This window comes from Abramis brama (genome assembly GCF_963993115.1).
Source record: "Abramis brama genome assembly, chromosome: 11".
In the NCBI taxonomy this organism is placed as follows: Eukaryota; Metazoa; Chordata; class Actinopteri; order Cypriniformes; family Leuciscidae; genus Abramis; species Abramis brama.
In genome coordinates, this window is record NC_139973.1 from 5,462,297 (window position 1) to 5,478,934 (window position 16,638).

General features: G+C 37.9%; 1 protein-coding gene across 6 annotated transcripts in view; it reads left to right on the forward strand.

The window, feature by feature from the left end:
* The window catches only part of ptprt (protein tyrosine phosphatase receptor type T), a 250,176-nt gene extending 242,829 nt beyond the window's left edge, over window positions 1–7,347 (forward strand). For all 6 annotated transcript variants that reach the window (XM_084127973.1, XM_084127974.1, XM_084127976.1 and 3 more), the window contains 3 exons: window positions 1,685–1,848; window positions 3,545–3,680; window positions 5,690–7,347. In XM_084127973.1, coding sequence (XP_083984099.1) covers window positions 1,685–1,848; window positions 3,545–3,680; window positions 5,690–5,743 — 354 coding nt within the window. In that variant the 3' untranslated portion in view covers window positions 5,744–7,347. The remainder of the gene's footprint in view (window positions 1–1,684; window positions 1,849–3,544; window positions 3,681–5,689) is intronic.
* Window positions 7,348–16,638: the final 9,291 nt, after the last annotated feature.

Consider the following 16,638-nt stretch of genomic DNA (forward strand, 5'->3'; position numbering starts at 1 on the left):
TTGGCAGAGCTAAGTGCAGTTTGAGACCATATTGTGATCTTTTCTGAAATCTGAGATTTTTTTTAGAAGAACAATCTTGGTAGTTGTAGTAGACTTAAGCAAAAGTCTCAATTTGATCTCCATTTAAAGAGAACCTATTGTGTTTTTACATTTATATTTAGTGTGTAATGTTGCTGTTTGAGCATGAAAAGGGTCTGCAAAAAGTCACTCCAAAAGGGAGTTACAGTATTCTCTATATCAGTGCGCAGTGTTTCTGAACTCCGTGAAATGCCTCGATTGTAGTCCTGAGTTTTCTTCTGGGAACGTACGTCACAATATCACTCATTTACATAATTCCCACCCAAGTCAAATGCAAGAAAAAAAGTGGCCGGAGCCTTTTTGAGTTGAGTTAGGCCCTGTCCCAAATGGCGCACTTCATGAGGACTTTCGGTCTCGTGGACTTAAATTGCACGTGCTCGCCGAGTCTACGAGTCCGTAGGCCGTCCCATTCAGCATTTTAACGCTCTGAAGTGTGCTCAGCAGCGCCCCCTTTGTACCCTTGAAGCGGTCTTCCGCAAAGCCCGCATAGAAGCAGGCTCCACACACTTTAACTACCCAGGAATCCTTGCGAAAGGCCAATCAGACAACGGATGGGAGGAGATTTCACTCACGGACAATTGTTGACATGGCTGAGAAGAAAATATTACGGTTTTTATGACCTAGATGCACATTTTACCAGTTGTAACCTACAGTTTATACAAACATTATGGTCATCGAGCAGTGGTTGATGTCTCAAACATAATAATAGCGCTTTGAATAATACGATCGCATTATGATTCATTAAATAAATAGAACCGAATGTCAGGGCTTTACTGAGTCATATATAAACATAGTATGAATATTGAAACCTGTAAATTCATCTGAAACTCATGCACATTTTCATTATGTGTTAAAGTTGTAATCTTAGTTCAAATGGAACATTATGTATTATGTACAACTGTATACATCATTTAAATAAGCATGATGTATCTATTGTCTAATGCCCAGGTGGCATGCATAATATCAAAAAATAGAACTGTAAAAGTAGGCTGTGTAGTTGACATGGAGATAAGACGTCGGAGCGCAAAAATGTGATTTCTCCTGTCCAACAACAACCAGACCGTTATTTCCGGCGTGACGATCGAGTCTGTCCCAAAAATACCTCTCAATGCGCCCTCGTGGACTCGCGCCAGGGGCCCTATAGGTCTACATATAGGTGACATTTCCCAAACACACTCAAAGTAGTCGACCAATCACAACACACTGGTCCAGCTGACCAATCAGAGTACATTGTACTTTTCAGAAGGAGGGGCTTCATATTGACAGGAACAGAGTGTTACTGACAGACTGGAAAGAGAGGAGCTGCAACAATGTCAAATATGTAAAAAATAAAATGAAATAAAAAAATTTTTTTTTTAACATTCAAGCTAGTAGATTCCAAAAACTAAATCAAGACATTCTAAAAGGGCATAATAAGGCCTCTTTGGAAAGACAACTAAAATGTTAAAGTCAACTTGAAAATGCATTTAAGCCTCTTACTTTAACCCTAAAAACTATCCATCAATTGATTTGATCATGAAGTGAAAGCCTCTACTTAGTGAAACATGAGTTGACATTAATGGCTTCTGGATAAATGTTCTCAAAATATCTCCTGTTCTGCTTCCAGCCTCAAGACGGCTACCGGCTGGTCCAGCATTTCCAGTTCATTGGTTGGCCAGCGTACAGAGACACACCATTGTCCAAACGCTCCATCCTGCAGCTGGTCAGACGACTGGCCAAGTGGCAGGAGCAGTATGACGGAGGCGATGGACGCACGGTGGTCCACTGCCTGTGAGTGTGACCTCCACAACACAACGCTATTATGCACAAACCCATAAACATAGAAACGTATGAATGAGTTAGTCTTGGTTGGTGAAACCCTGGGAGGAGCAGATTTTACTAATAAAACAGAGAAAAACACACGTAGAACAATGTTGTATGGTATGTGCTGTATAAACCTGAAATGTAATGCCTTTCTGATCATATCTTAATTTTACAATTTTTTTACTTAATGTCAGACTTATTTCTTTATAGTTTTTGACATATGTTAGACACTGTTAATGTTAGACCATTCAAGATGTGCATTTCATAGCTTTTCATCCAAGTCTGTGTGCACCTTAAACCAGTCGATACAGAATCGTAGATTAAAACTGCAGCTTTAAAAGGACTAAAGGATGAAACCGCACAGCCTTTGAGCCAAGCGTGCCGCACAAGCCCTGAAAAGTGAAGCCAAAAAGTCTCGATCGCCCCCCCGGTGACTGGTCCTAGTATAGGTCATAAGCCCCGCCTCCCCGTGTTATTCAACGGGACGTGAGACCAACTAAACAATTTAATTACACTTCAAATATCCTTTTTCCAAAGGTGGTTTCTTTCATTTGCTGTTGTTTTTATCACGCTGATGTGAGTTCAAGTGTCTGTTTCAAAAATAAGTTGTTTTTTAGTTAGTTACGTGATGCGGTGGTGTAAAGTCATGATTGACAGCTGTGATTGACAGGTTCTCGAGCGAAGTAGTCACTGAAGCACCAACGGACGTTTTTTTCGGGATCTTCGGAGGACTGAGGAGATTGTATTTACTTTATTTTAACAAGCCTCTTGACGTACTGCAATCAATTTTTTAAAAAGTGTGCAGAATCCACTCTCCCTGAGTGCATTCTGCAAGAGTGAGGGCGGAGCGTTGATTTCGCGGCTTTACTTCCTGCTCACTACTGCGCAGGTCTGGTCCCGAGATCGCTACTGCGCAGACTCAAGTTCCAATATGTCAGCGCCATATCGGGACTCTGGCGACTTCAGTTCTCATCAATGGTCGAGAGCGAAGGGGCGTCGTCCATCTTTTTTTACAGTCTATGCTTTGAGCCAAGGACAATCTTATCACCGTCACAAATTAAAGACAGAGAGATACAAAAGATCTGACAACTTCATTACTTTCCCATCACTGTCAAAAAAGTTCAGCTGTTGAATGCAGAGCAGTTTCCCTGAGAGAAATTATTTAAAAATGTCACAGTAATGCTGACATTCTGCAAACCGCACGATTCATTTTGAAGATGATTGTCTCACATTATTGTACTGATGCTAATCGTGTAAAACTGACCCGTGATCAGTGAGAGTTATTTGATTTAACATTATTTCTGCAATGTCCTCTGTTTAAGCAGACATCCAGACTCAAATACCAACCCTCAGTCTTGCTTTAGTAATCTCAGTTCTGGTAAAGACTGTTCTTCTAAACCTTGCATAATACGACATCAATGGTTGGAGGTTGTAGGGAATCAACCTACGAATGGCTGCACATTACACCGGGATACGAGAAACTATTTTAACATGAAAATAAAACGACACACTTCAGCTTTAAGGTTGGAGCTGTGAGGCCTACGATCTTCAGAAATGTAGCATAAGTCAAGCTGTGATTCTATGGGATATTAACTCTGCTTATCTGTGACATTACGGGATGTGTGATTTGTTTCTCATGGCTTATTGTTGTTGATCTCTTCAGGACTGGTGGAGGACGCAGCGGGACGTTTTGTGCCATCTGTAGCATCTGTGAGATGATCCAGCAGCAGAACATCGTGGACGTGTTCCACACAGTAAAGACACTGAGGAACAACAAAGCCAACATGGTGGAGACAATGGTGAGCCACACTTGTCTGTCACAAGAGTATATCTGCTATAAATTAGTGTGTTTTAGTTTTATTGTGTATAATTAATGGGTGTATTTATATTTAGTATGTGGCTGGACATAATAAATGGACTTTTGGGGAAAAAAAGCCAATAGGCTTGTTACGTTCCAGGCATTAACATGAGTTGCTTCCTTGTTAGTCATTTGTAATAGTTAGCTTCTTCTACACTAGTTCCGATCACAAGTCTCATCTAGTGGGAAGGTTTTATTTTTTTATTTGCTATTTTCTTGTCTGCTGATCTTGATCGCTCTGAGACAGAAAAAGAGAGTAATCATTGGTTCACCTCAAACCCGAGACAGACAGCTGCACTTTCTGCAGTTCTAAAAAAACCCATCTTGTATCCAATTGGAGGCCATTTCAGGCGTATTTAGACATCTGTCCTGTACTTTTTTCACTGATTGCTCTCGAAACATCTCGCTCAGCTGGAGAAAACTGAACGATTCCACAGCTGTGCATCTGATATGATCCTTGACGAAAATAAATCCCAGACGTCTTGGCCACGGACTGCTGGATGAACGTCTAATGCATATGGCACACTTAACCGGAAACACTTCAGGAGTTTCGAAGTCGTCATTTGATTGGTTGAATTCTACAGGATTTCCAGGAGATGTGTGTGTGTTGCATGATTTTTTTTTTTATGCACCATTCTATATGCATACAAGTCGTTGGAGGAAACATATAGGTGAGCTGTTGGAGAAAAATAAAAGAATGGAAAAAAAAAAAACATCAATCGTATAAACTTTGACTGTGAACATAAGGTAGCCACAAGTATTATGTGATTAAATCTTAACATAATACATTATAAACTATTATGCAAGTAATTCTCAAAATAATTAATATATCATGCACTACAATTAGGCGCAATCTGCTGTGACGTCACAATCAAACTGAATTGTGGGATTTAGAGCTGCTTGAAGTGTAAATCGAGGGGACGAGGGCTTATTCACATAAACTTCCCTCGCCCACTTGACAGGGTGGAACTCACATCAAAATGGAGGCAGGGATTCCCCCGAGGGGAAGTGCTTAGGGAAGTTGGCGAGTGTATGTCTAAAAGTGAAGTGGAACGCACCCAATGAGTGCTTATCAGGATCAACTAAACACTGGATTTTCAAAAGTGTGAAGTATGTAATGTTCGCGGCATAGACCAAGAGTTTTACACACCGGTCTAATATTGTAGGGACAAACGTTACATTTTCACTCCCCTAAACATGATCCGTAACAAAACGAACTGTGATTGGTTTCTTTACATGTCAGTCAAACGGCCTCTGGGCGATCCTGGGCCAATGAAAGGTCTGGCCGTGCGAGACTAGGTTACCCATGGCCATGGAAAACCTGAGATTTCTGGGCCTGGAAAAGAAATGAATCTTTTATCTGAATAAATTCATGGAAATATCTTTTGTGATTTTAATGTTATTTATACTCAATTTTTATGTTAGTGGCTATAATTTCCTATTTGTGAGTGCAACCTCTTAAAAAAAAAACATTCATTCATTTTTAATCAAATTTTTATTCGATTCTTAATTCTTTTAGTACTTATTTATTTTTAATTATTGTTTTTAATATTTATTTTGCTAATTTATTTTGAATTTGAAATAATTAATTTCTTCTAAGGCAGTTTGTTCCGGGTTGGTTGGGGAGATATCGAAAATTGTAAAAAGTAGTGTCTCTATACAAATAATTGCATTCGTGCTTGCAAACAAATAAATAATAATAAATAAAAAAAATCTAGACAAGCCATTGGCTAGAGTGGCATTCCTATTACAGTGTGCACAATGAAAATGTATCAACTAGCTATGGCTGCTGACCCTGTTTCTCCATTATAAGCAGATGTTTTTCCTCTAATAAACGTGAGCGTATATTGATCATACTGCATTATTAATGCAGGGGTTAAAGGGACAATGTCCTTTTCTCTGCCTTTGAACTGCTAATGACATGTTGCAATCGCTTATGTTTTTGTTTAGGAGCAGTACAAATTCTGTTACGAGGTGGCTCTGGAAAGCTTGAACGCCTTCTGAACGTACGAAAGATGAAGAAGAGGGAAAAACAAGCAAAGCAATCTTCTCTTCTCCTCCAGAATGACATCTCATCTCATCACAAACTCATCGTTCAGGCTTTCCTCTGAGCTTCTGTGATGAGAACAGGGAACTAAAGTTCAACCCTTCACTGTAAAATACTGTATAAATAAAACAAAACATAATTTGCCATTTCTTTCTTCTTCTGTCAATGTCCAGCATCAGAGCGTGTATCCTGGACCGTGAAGTGATCTTGTACAGTTCTTTTCCTTTTTAGCTATACGCCTTGAATGTTACCCATCAATGTAAAGAACAACGGTGAAAAAAAAGCTTCTTTCTACATGCCAGCTGGGATCAACCAAATAGACTTTCCCTGAGCTCTGTACAGATTTAAAGAAAATTCAACAAAAAAAAATTCAAAATAAAGCTTAAGCGCATTTGCAGAGAAGTGTGAGGATGGATATTTTTGTTATTCTGATGATTTTTGTGGTTCCTCCCTTAAGTGCGTTTTCACTCTGCCTGCTTTCTCATACACGTATGCCGCTCGCCTACAGACCAGCATAAAGATGTTCGAAAGTTGGAGGGTTTGGGTAATATTTGTTCTATTGCTGTTTCTGTCTTTTCTTTTAGTGTTTGTTCTTTCTAGAAATAGATGTTGCCATTTTGGTTTCTAGTAGGCAGTGAATGGTAAAGATTAAAAATGTATCTAAAGTATTTTCCGTTTGTCATTTGCACTTTAAATGTCTGTTACCTCCAGGGGTGAATCTCACAAATAATGATATACTACTGTATAATAAGAAATTATATTTAGCATCAAGAAAATAGAGGCTATTTTAAGACCTTTAATTGTTAATTGTCTACTGTAAGGCAAAAAAAAAAAATCCCATTGTCAAAAATAATAATAAAATAAAGACTTAAAAAATTGCTCTTTAAAAAAAAAAAAAAAATGTCCTGGAACTTTTTTTGTGAGATTTACCCCCAAAGTATATTTGTATCTACAGTATTTGTAAATCCTGTTGCGTCGTTTGATTTGAAGTGCCATACTCTCACATTAAACTGAAGGACTGCCACCAAACCATAGACAAGATGCATATCAGGAACATTGTGTCGCTACATTTTGACTAATAAACAGCTGGCAACTGAATACAACATTTTCTAAACCAGAATTTGGTTGAGAGGCTTTTCAAACTCCTTTCCAAAACATCTACATGTTTTCAGTGTGATAAAAAGCAAGTGAATTTAACTGTAAATCCAAGAGTTTTGCACGAAAACTGTGACTTGACTGTGATATTTGTTTCTGAACTGCTGAAACGTATTTTGCAGAAGAATATATGAATGTTTCACTGAAAACAAAGGTTACGGCACTTTTTTTTCTTTTCTTTTTTGGACTGTGATTTTATTTTTTATCCTTTTGAATTTTAATGAATTCACTGCCTGCTTTTTGTTTGACTTCACTATGTGTATTTTTCATTATTTTCTTCGATGATTATTTATCATTTATTTGTCTAGCAAAGTGGTATGTAGAGCTGGTAATTTCATGACCATGGTGGTTCTGTTGTTTGGAATTGTGACAACATTAATAAAGGGACCAAAATGTTGAACAGCAACTTTTCTTAAGCGCTGAAGTTCTGTTTCTCGTTCACTATCCCACAGTTCCCAGTAATGACATCCGAACATCTGCAACACTTTACAATCCTACAGACACTGAGGAAACAAAACTTTTATGGGGTCATTCTGAGGAAACGGTGCCATCTGTGTCATTTCATTTAAAATAGGTGGGAGGCTGTATCCCATAATGCAAGGCACTCGACTTGACCTTTCATTTCCAATGCATTGCATGAACCGGATGCCATATAAAAAAAAAAAAAACTTTTAGGGTCCATTTACACGAGAATGATGTACTAAAAACGGAAAAGCTTTTCTTGTGTGTTTTTCTTGTACAGACGACAGCGTTGTCAAAATGATCCCCATTCTCATGGATCTGCGAAACCCACAAAAAACACTGTATTCTGCGGCCAGGCCAGTAGCTGGCGATGTCACTTTGTAAAGAAACTACGCACCTATAGACTGAACACATAATACGCATGCGCCTGACGTCACAGTTTTCACTAGTTTTTGTTTACAAAGAGATGATAACGGTATCGTTTTCAAAAACTTGCACTTCAAAAGTTCCCCAAAACACCGTTCTCATGTAAATGAATGCCCAAAATGCATAAAAAGTTTTTAGTTGAAAACAGGGTCGTGTAAACGGCCCCTTAGTCATTTAATTGGCCTGCAAAAAAAAAACATTTTTACACAAAAATCATAAAAGCATTGCATTATGACATCAGGAAATGCAGTGAGGTCATGTGAATACATTAAAACAATACTGTTTAAAACATTTGCAGATTGCATATAATGTACTATTAAAATCAGAGAAAGTCAAGATGTTCAAAAAAAAAAACACTGAAAGAAAATGATTTTGATAGTTGTGATAGACAAAAGGTCATTGCATGGGCCGTGCGCTCAGTAGACTGTGTTCATCTCCTCTGCCCTCATGAACAGACCCGACATCAAAGACAATGAGAACTGTGAAGGGTGAAGGTGCTTCTTTAAGTAGTCAAGACCCAGACTGCAGCAGAGACTCGTATAAAGCCAGACGAGTCTTCTGAGATCCACTCCAGACTAGTACAGAAATAACCTTTGATGTCATATAAGCAGAGGATATCTGATAGAAAACAGGAGTTAGAACTACAGAAAGAAGTTGTTGTGCTGTTTTCTATTTAAATGATCTTACTGAAAAGCTTTAGAGACAAATTTATGAAAAGTTTGCAAATTGGTTTCCCCAGCGAGAGCACAGTGGAAAACTGGTGTGTGCAAAAAGTGCACGTTTTTGCAGACGATACCTCTATTGTCTTTGTGTAAACTAATAAAACACAAATTTGTGGAAACGGTGCATCATGCGCATGCGTATTACATGTTCAGTCCAGGGCCCGTGTCAGGAGGGGGCAAAATCGGGCATTGACCCCTCAGATCAGTTTTCAATTTGTCCCCCCAACTATTCAGTGTTTTTAACCACATAATGTTTATTTTAGGTTACAGACATTCAAATAGACATTTAAATGAAGTACTATGAAAAAAGACATTTATAGTTTGTTAAATATAAATTCCATACACTGATGGAAGCTGCAATTATAATCCTTTCCATTATAATTTGACGAAGTGAAATATAAGGTTTAATCTATTCTTCTCCCTGTTCAACGGCCACTTACTTTTATGTATTTTGGGAGAAATGGATGAATTTACATGATGTAAATCCAAGAGATGTGATTATATAGTTATAGTAAACTGTAAACTTATAGATTATATAGTTATAGTAAACTATAGCAAACTACAGTTTCAAAGTACCTGTAGCGTTCCCAACACTGTTACCTAAAGTCATCCTTAAAACTAACTCATGACCTGCATGTACACAAAGCCACTGTACTCGAATGATTAGCACTAGCTAAGATAAGATATACTGTATGGGTAATTTTCATACCAAAGTAATTTTCCACAATAATAAGTAGGGCTGTTTTTCTTGAAAATGTAATTTTGACAGAACTGTACCATATTTGTTTCCGGCCACACTAGAGAGATGTAATTCTTGAATTTTCATCACTGTGTTGTTAGCCTGTTGTGTTGGTTTATAGGTGAAGCGTTCGCTATATTGAGGACTAACCATTATAACTCTTCTTGCTAGTTCACACACAACACAGCAATTATGTTCCTTCATGAGCTGGAAAAGCTTTACTTGTTCAAACGAAGAGGTAAAAGATTCTTCTTTAAAAAAAAGAAGTTCGTGCTACGCTGAAATTCTCATTTCACTGCACCAAGACAAACAAGCTCATCTTGATTCAAATTAAAGCAATAGTTCACCCCAAAAAATGAAGAAGAAAAAAAACTGTGTAAGGAACAGACTTAAATGTACAAAAAAAAGTGTTTTGGGAGCAGTGGCTACCAAAAGCTATGAAAATGACAAAAAAGCACCATAAAAATGTATTCAACCACAATTTTCAGTGAATAATGACTTGTTTTGTTCTGTCTTCTTTTGTTTTTTCTTAATTGTGGTTTTGTTAATAATTTGTTGCTTTGGTACTTTGGAGTTGTCCTATTATTGTTTATCTTTTTATATTGTGTTATCTTAGAAATCTTTTTCTTTTTCTTATGATGCGCGTTTCCTTTTTGTTACGGTTAGTTTCGTTATTTAAATAAATGATTAAGCATCGTATTTTAGTTCACGTGTCCTTCTCTATGTTATGTTCCCCTTTCTACCAAATTTAAACAGAGGTTCGTAACATAAATTGGGGGCTCGTCCGGGATTACTCGGATTAATTTTGTTTTGTTGAGCAAAGAATAATAATGGTGGTGCTAAGCGACTTAAAGGTTTGTTTGTTAGCTGGTTTAATTAGTGTACAAAAAAAAGTCTAAAAAAGGGTGTCACCTTTAGTGGAGGATGTTCCTAAATCAGCAGAGTTTGCACCTTTGTAAAACAGGAAATGATGTAGGCCAGGCTCAAACTCACGTAGCTACTTCCCTGTGAGACTTTGCAAATTTTGTTTACTGAAAAAGAGGCAATCTTATTCCAAGGGTTTCTGAGCTGGTTTGAGACACTATACAAGAGGTTAAAAATGCAGCGCTTTCAGCCAGGGGCGGTGCTGTAATGGTGGCCGCTCCATCATCTCTAGAAGGTTTAGTGGTCCAGTACTCCAGCCCGTCTGTTGCAGACATCACTTCATAGCGTCTGTCAGTCAGTTCTGTCCGCCAGCGGGCTTTTTCTCTCACATCCACAAATTATTAATCCCCCTCTCGCAGCAAGGCCATTGCGAGGCAGGTCAGCACTGATGAATTATTAACACTGTTTATAAACATTATTTTTTCACACCTGTGGTATATGTGAGGAACCCTATGGAGAGCTGCTGCCAGCGGTATCACTCAGAGTAAAGCACACCCAAGTTTGCCAGAAGACTGGACTGCCCTGCTGCGTGATCTGTCGGGAAGGCTCTGAAAATCAAGAAAATGATGCTTTGATCTCATGGAAAATCACATGTGGATTTGTGCTTGACTGAACTGTCTTGCTTTAATTATAGATTACAGGCTCGAACAGATGAAAAATATACTAAATAATCACAACTGAATAAACCTTTAACAAGATGACAGTATGTCAATGCATATGCGACTGGGAAGATCAGCTTCCCTTAAAATTTCATAAAAATGTGAATGTAATGATGTTTAACACTGTACATGTCATATATACATACAGTATATACCCTATACCGTTCAAGAGTTTGGGCTTAAGAGTGAGAGACATTTATAATGTAACAAATAGATTTCTATTTCCAGTAAAGTTGTTCTTTTGAACTATCTATTCATCAGAGAATCCTGCAAAAAAGCATCAGTTTCCATTTAAATATTGAGCAGCACGACTGTTTTCGACATTGATAATAATCAAATCAGCATATTAGAATGATGATCTAATATGAACTAGGATCATGCGACACTGAAGAGTGGAGTAATGATGATAAAAATTCAACCTTGCCATCAAAGGTATATATTTTATTTAATCTATATTCAAATATGAAAGTTATTTTAAATTGTAAAAAAAAATTGCTTCCTTTTTTCTGTTTTTTTAACCTTTTTTTTCATATTCTGCATTTATATTTTGTATAACTTGTTTTAATGACTTGACTTGATGTTATCAGACGAGTGCAGGGCCGGTTGGCAGTCACTGCAGCCTTCTCCAGCACGATTAACTAATGGCCGTGACATTAACACAAACCTGCAGGCTGAGTTACTGGAGTAAATGTTCCGGTGAGGATCAAGTCAGTGTGATCAGATCAGCTGTCATTCAGTACAGTAACCAAAATCAGAACAACGGTTAGATTTATACATTTTCGGAGGGAAATGTGCTGCTGGTTGTCACATTAATATAGTGGCTTCTCAGCACTTGCTTACTTTTAATATTCTAGCAAATGATTTAAGCATCATTCATATCCAGAGAAGAATGTGGGAAGAGTTACATCCAAAAGTTGGAAAAAGCAATGTGAAAATGCATTTTAGGAATCACAGTTAAGGCCATGATTAAGTAGAATTCATTAGTTGGCCTTAATGAATGACAAACTGTTCAAGTCTTTTGTAAGACAATTTGGAATCCTCCCTCTGCCAATCCCTTAATGCAAATCATTTCAAATTCAATTCTAAGTCTGGGCTCACAACAAGGAATCACACATCCACTGGGGATTCCACATTTAATCTGTAAAGGTTACCCATTTGGCAAATAATGGCGACATTACACCGAATGGCGCAAGATTTGGTTGAAGTACAGAGATTTTCCCCTCTCTCCGACCTTGAAAGCTGGGAAAGCGGTCAGAGATACGGGATCTGCCCCGGTCTGTCCGCTCTGGTGTTGGCGGAGGATCTTGGCACAGAGTCAGGGCTGTTTGGAGACACTCGGAGGGAGGACTGAGAGGACTGAGGGCTGCGGGCCCTGCAGATGGTGCCAGATTCTGATACAAGTGGAGGTCAGCGGATTTAGAAATGGAGAGCAGAGAGAGGGGAATAATTCAGGAAGTCAGACGCCATTGATTCCTGAGAGTGGCAGACTGGGGCTGGGAATGGAGAGACCACAAGGGACGAAGTAGAGACAGACAGAGAGAGAGAGAGATGATGTGACTCACAAACCACAGTACAGAGCTGGACAAAGGAAATGTTGTTGTGTTGGGTGACCTTAGAGTTGGAAAGTAACTACTTACAAGAAGCGACAAGAAAGTAAAAGCTCTTTGAGTAGAGGCAGACCAGTGCGAGTTTTACTTGATATAGTTATACTGAACTAACAAAATTTCATCATGTATCCACAGACCTGGGGATGGAGCTCCAACTCCCAGCATGCACCACGGCTCAGTTGGACAATAAAAAATTATTGTTTTGTCACTCAAAACATTTTCCCTATGACTGTTCCCTATGGAACACAAAATAACACAAGAGATATTATCAAAATGTCAGACCTCTTTCCATGCATTCCATCCAAATGCACTGTGACTATATATATATATATAATTTTTTTTTTTTTCTTCCACACACACGCGTGTGTGTGTGTGTGTGTGTGTGTGTGTGTGTGTGTGTGTGTGTGTGTGTGTGTGTGTGTGTGTGTGTGTGTGTAAGGACACATTAAATTGATTAAAAGTGATCGTAAAGACATTTAATGTCATAAAATATTTCTATCTCTGAATAAATGCTTTTTTTCAAAGAATCCTGAAAAAAAAAAAATGACTACATTTTCCACACACACACAAAAAGCAGCTATCTTCAACTCTCCGCATCATTGATAATAATGAGAAATGTTTCTTGAGCATCAAATCTGCATTCTGAAGGATCATGTGACACTGAAGACTGGAGTCTGATAATGCTGATAATTCAGCTTTGCATCACAGAAATAAATTACATTTTAAAATATATTCAAATAGAAAACAGTTATTTTAAATTGTAATGATATTTCACAATATTGCTGTTTTTACCATATTTTAACCAAGAAATGCATCCCGGGTAAGCATAAGAGACTTCCTTCAAAAACATTTAAAAAATCATACAGATTCCAAACTTTTGCTCAACACTGGATAATACTGCATAAGATGATTGGAAAAGACAATTTGCTGTTGCAAATCCAATGTTCTTGTTTCCAGCTCATTGCAGAACAAATATGATGATGATCATGATGTTATTGAAGCCTCTGGGCAACACCACCTCGGCTTGAACCCACATTACACACATTACAACTAAAGAGACAGCTGGACCAGGTCTGATGGCCAATCACACGACCAGACAATTCAAAGCCAAACTCCAATCCCTCTTCCTCAGACAGCCAAGATAACTCTAAACCGCACGGCCCAGATACCCTCTAATAGTATCATTTCTCAGTACATTTCTGTCATTATTTGCTATTCCTCTAACAGGGCCAATCACAGGGGTTAGACGACAAAAAGCACAAAGTAATTTTGCGAAATTGCCAAAGGTTCGTGCTTTCCTCATATACACTCTTTGGTCCAGTGTGTAAGTGGGACGTTGTATAAGCACACATACAATTACACGGTGGCTCCGGCGAGCTTTTCACACCTCCAATAAAAGCCCACAAGAGCAGCATTTTGCCGTGTTGTATAAGGTCACTCTGATAATGGTTATGCAACACAATAATTGCATGTGCCACAAGATAGCAATTTTCTTTGAACACAATCTTTTGTGATTAATTTTAAGTCGCGGAAGCCGACTGTGAAGGTCAGCGTCTGATGCGAGTCGTGATGCATCTTCCATGATTAGGCAACAATTTTGCCAGACGTTACCATTCCCAAAGTAATTGCCTCTCGAAGACGGACGTGCTAATTTAATTGTGTAAATACGTGTGGCTTGTTTTGTGGCGCTCCAAAAAGCGGTGATGAAATGTTTGCGTTGAAGGGCTGACTGTTGCAAAGTGACTAGATTCAATTGTATGGTGCACGAGTTCTCTGAAAGGTCTCGAAGAAGAAGATCCAATTACAGCACTTCACACGCTCATCGTTTTACAGCGACCTAAAGAGAGGACGAAACTCAATTTTGCATTATTTCATTGAATGCATATTTTATTAGATTGTATATTTGGTTTCCTCCATAGCATGTCTCTCGTATCACTCCACAGTCTCTTTCCTCTCACATATTGAAGTCATTTTAACTCAACATTAATAATTACTGAGCATTTGATTACTTATTTTGCAAAGTAGCCATGTGATGAGCGGGATGCAGTCAGCGAGATCACGCTGTTGAGGTTTATTTTGTGATAATGACCAGATGACTGTACATTACCCATCACACATTGTTTTCCATATGACAAAGGAATTATTCCGCTGTTTTCTTTTGCACTTTATCTTCGTGGGATCTTGCACAAAAACAAACACTTGTGATTTAGTTATAAGCACCCTAGCTAAGGTGCTTATGCCACATTTACCAGTGAGAAGTTGTGTGTGACAATCACTGAGCTTTTCTTACACTGACAGTTAGTACGATTTTGATTTGATTCCCTCGTGCCATAGATTAAAATAATAATAATAATAATAACTTATTAAATTATTCAACTAATTAAATGGCCATTATTGAATTAGTTGAATAATTTAATTAGTTATTTTCAATAATTTTTTATACCATTTTCATTTAGTTAAAATTTTAGCTTTAGCTAAAATCTATTTAGCTTTCATTTTTTTATTTCAGTTTTTTAGTACTGTTATGTAACAAACTTATTTCAGTTAGTTGCCAAAACAAGTTTTTTTAAAGTTTAAGTTTTTTTTTTTTTTTGGTTTTTTTAGGGGTTTACCTTAAACAATTCTTAATAATTTTAGTTTGTGGTTTTAGTTAACAATAACAACACTGAACTGTAAGGCTCTTTTCTCACTATTTTGTTTTTGAAACAAAAAACACTATTTTCACTATTTTCCAAATTGAAAACTGGATTTAACCAATATGAAAGTGTATGATGCCACACTATTAATGGTGGATAACAAAATAAACGAGCCTTACGGTTGTTATCTGCTTATATGAAAAGCTTTTTCCTTAAAGTCGGCATGAAATGGAAGTTGCGTAGTTGCGAAACGGCTTCTCAAACAAGAAAAAATGTAGGCGGGACTTGATTTTGTCCATGGGGAATTAATTGGATGGTTGAGATTTTCTATTGGTGGATCTCATGTGAGTGACAGGTTCATCCCAGCAAACACGTCATCAGAGAAGAGAAGAGGTGTTGCAGCAAGAAGTAGAGGAAGTTATTTTGATTAAAGAGTATGAGGGCACATGAATTGTAAAAAATAATGATGTGCACGGATAAATCATTTATAATACATTCTGCAATATTGATTTAATGGTGACTAAGATATTATTTTCAAACTGGCTAGTACATTCTTTACTCTCCACAATTAGTTTGGTGCTTCGGTAAGCAGTCTCCTATCTGAGTCTGAATAGTTGAAGATGACAGTACATCTGAGGTGAAGGTTTGTTCTCCTGAGGACAGACTCTATATCCTCCTCTCCTGTGTTCTTAGCACTGCAATTCCTCACACCTCTTCTCCTCATCACACATCGCTGCCCTTGAAAAATGACCAGCGCGTCCGTCGAGCTTTCTGCCCTGTGTCTCGCTGCTCTGATGTCATTTAAATCTGCCAGTCGATGATGCTTTTCGGGGCCGGGTTTCATCTCAGTGTCACTGAGTAACCGAGGTTCCCCCACCTACTGTCCTTTGTGACTTCATCAAACCAGGTCAGGGAATGAGCGCCGCCCCCTCTCGGAGCACTGACACCCCAGCAGTGTGGGTAATAAGAAAATATTAAAGGGAATTGAATCATGGGATTCTCCCGCTGAATTTGTTATTGGTTTACGTGTGGAGGGGTAAAATTGTGAAAGTTATAAATATGAAGGGAACTGCCAGAGCAGCAGCGAAGATCAACTGCATAACCAGAGGGGTGGAAGACAAAAGCAAGAAGAAAATCAGCTGATGAGACTGCCAGGCTAGGAAAGTTGATATCTAAATGTAGTGACGGAAACTAAAAGTGACGGAAATAACTAAACGACACTACCGTTCAAAAGATTTTTAATATTTTTGGGGGAGAAAATCTCTTCATGCTCACCAATTAAAGCTGCATTTATTTGATAATAAATACCAAAAAAAAGCAGTAATATTGTGAAATATTACTACAATTTAAAATAACTGCTTTCTATTTTAATATATAATGCAAAACTGAATTTTCAGCATCATTCCTCCAGTCTTCAGTGTCACATGATCCTTCAGAAATCATTCTAATATGAAATAGAAACATTTCTTATTATTATCAATGATGAAAACAGATGTGCTGCTTACTATTTTCTGAGTCATAC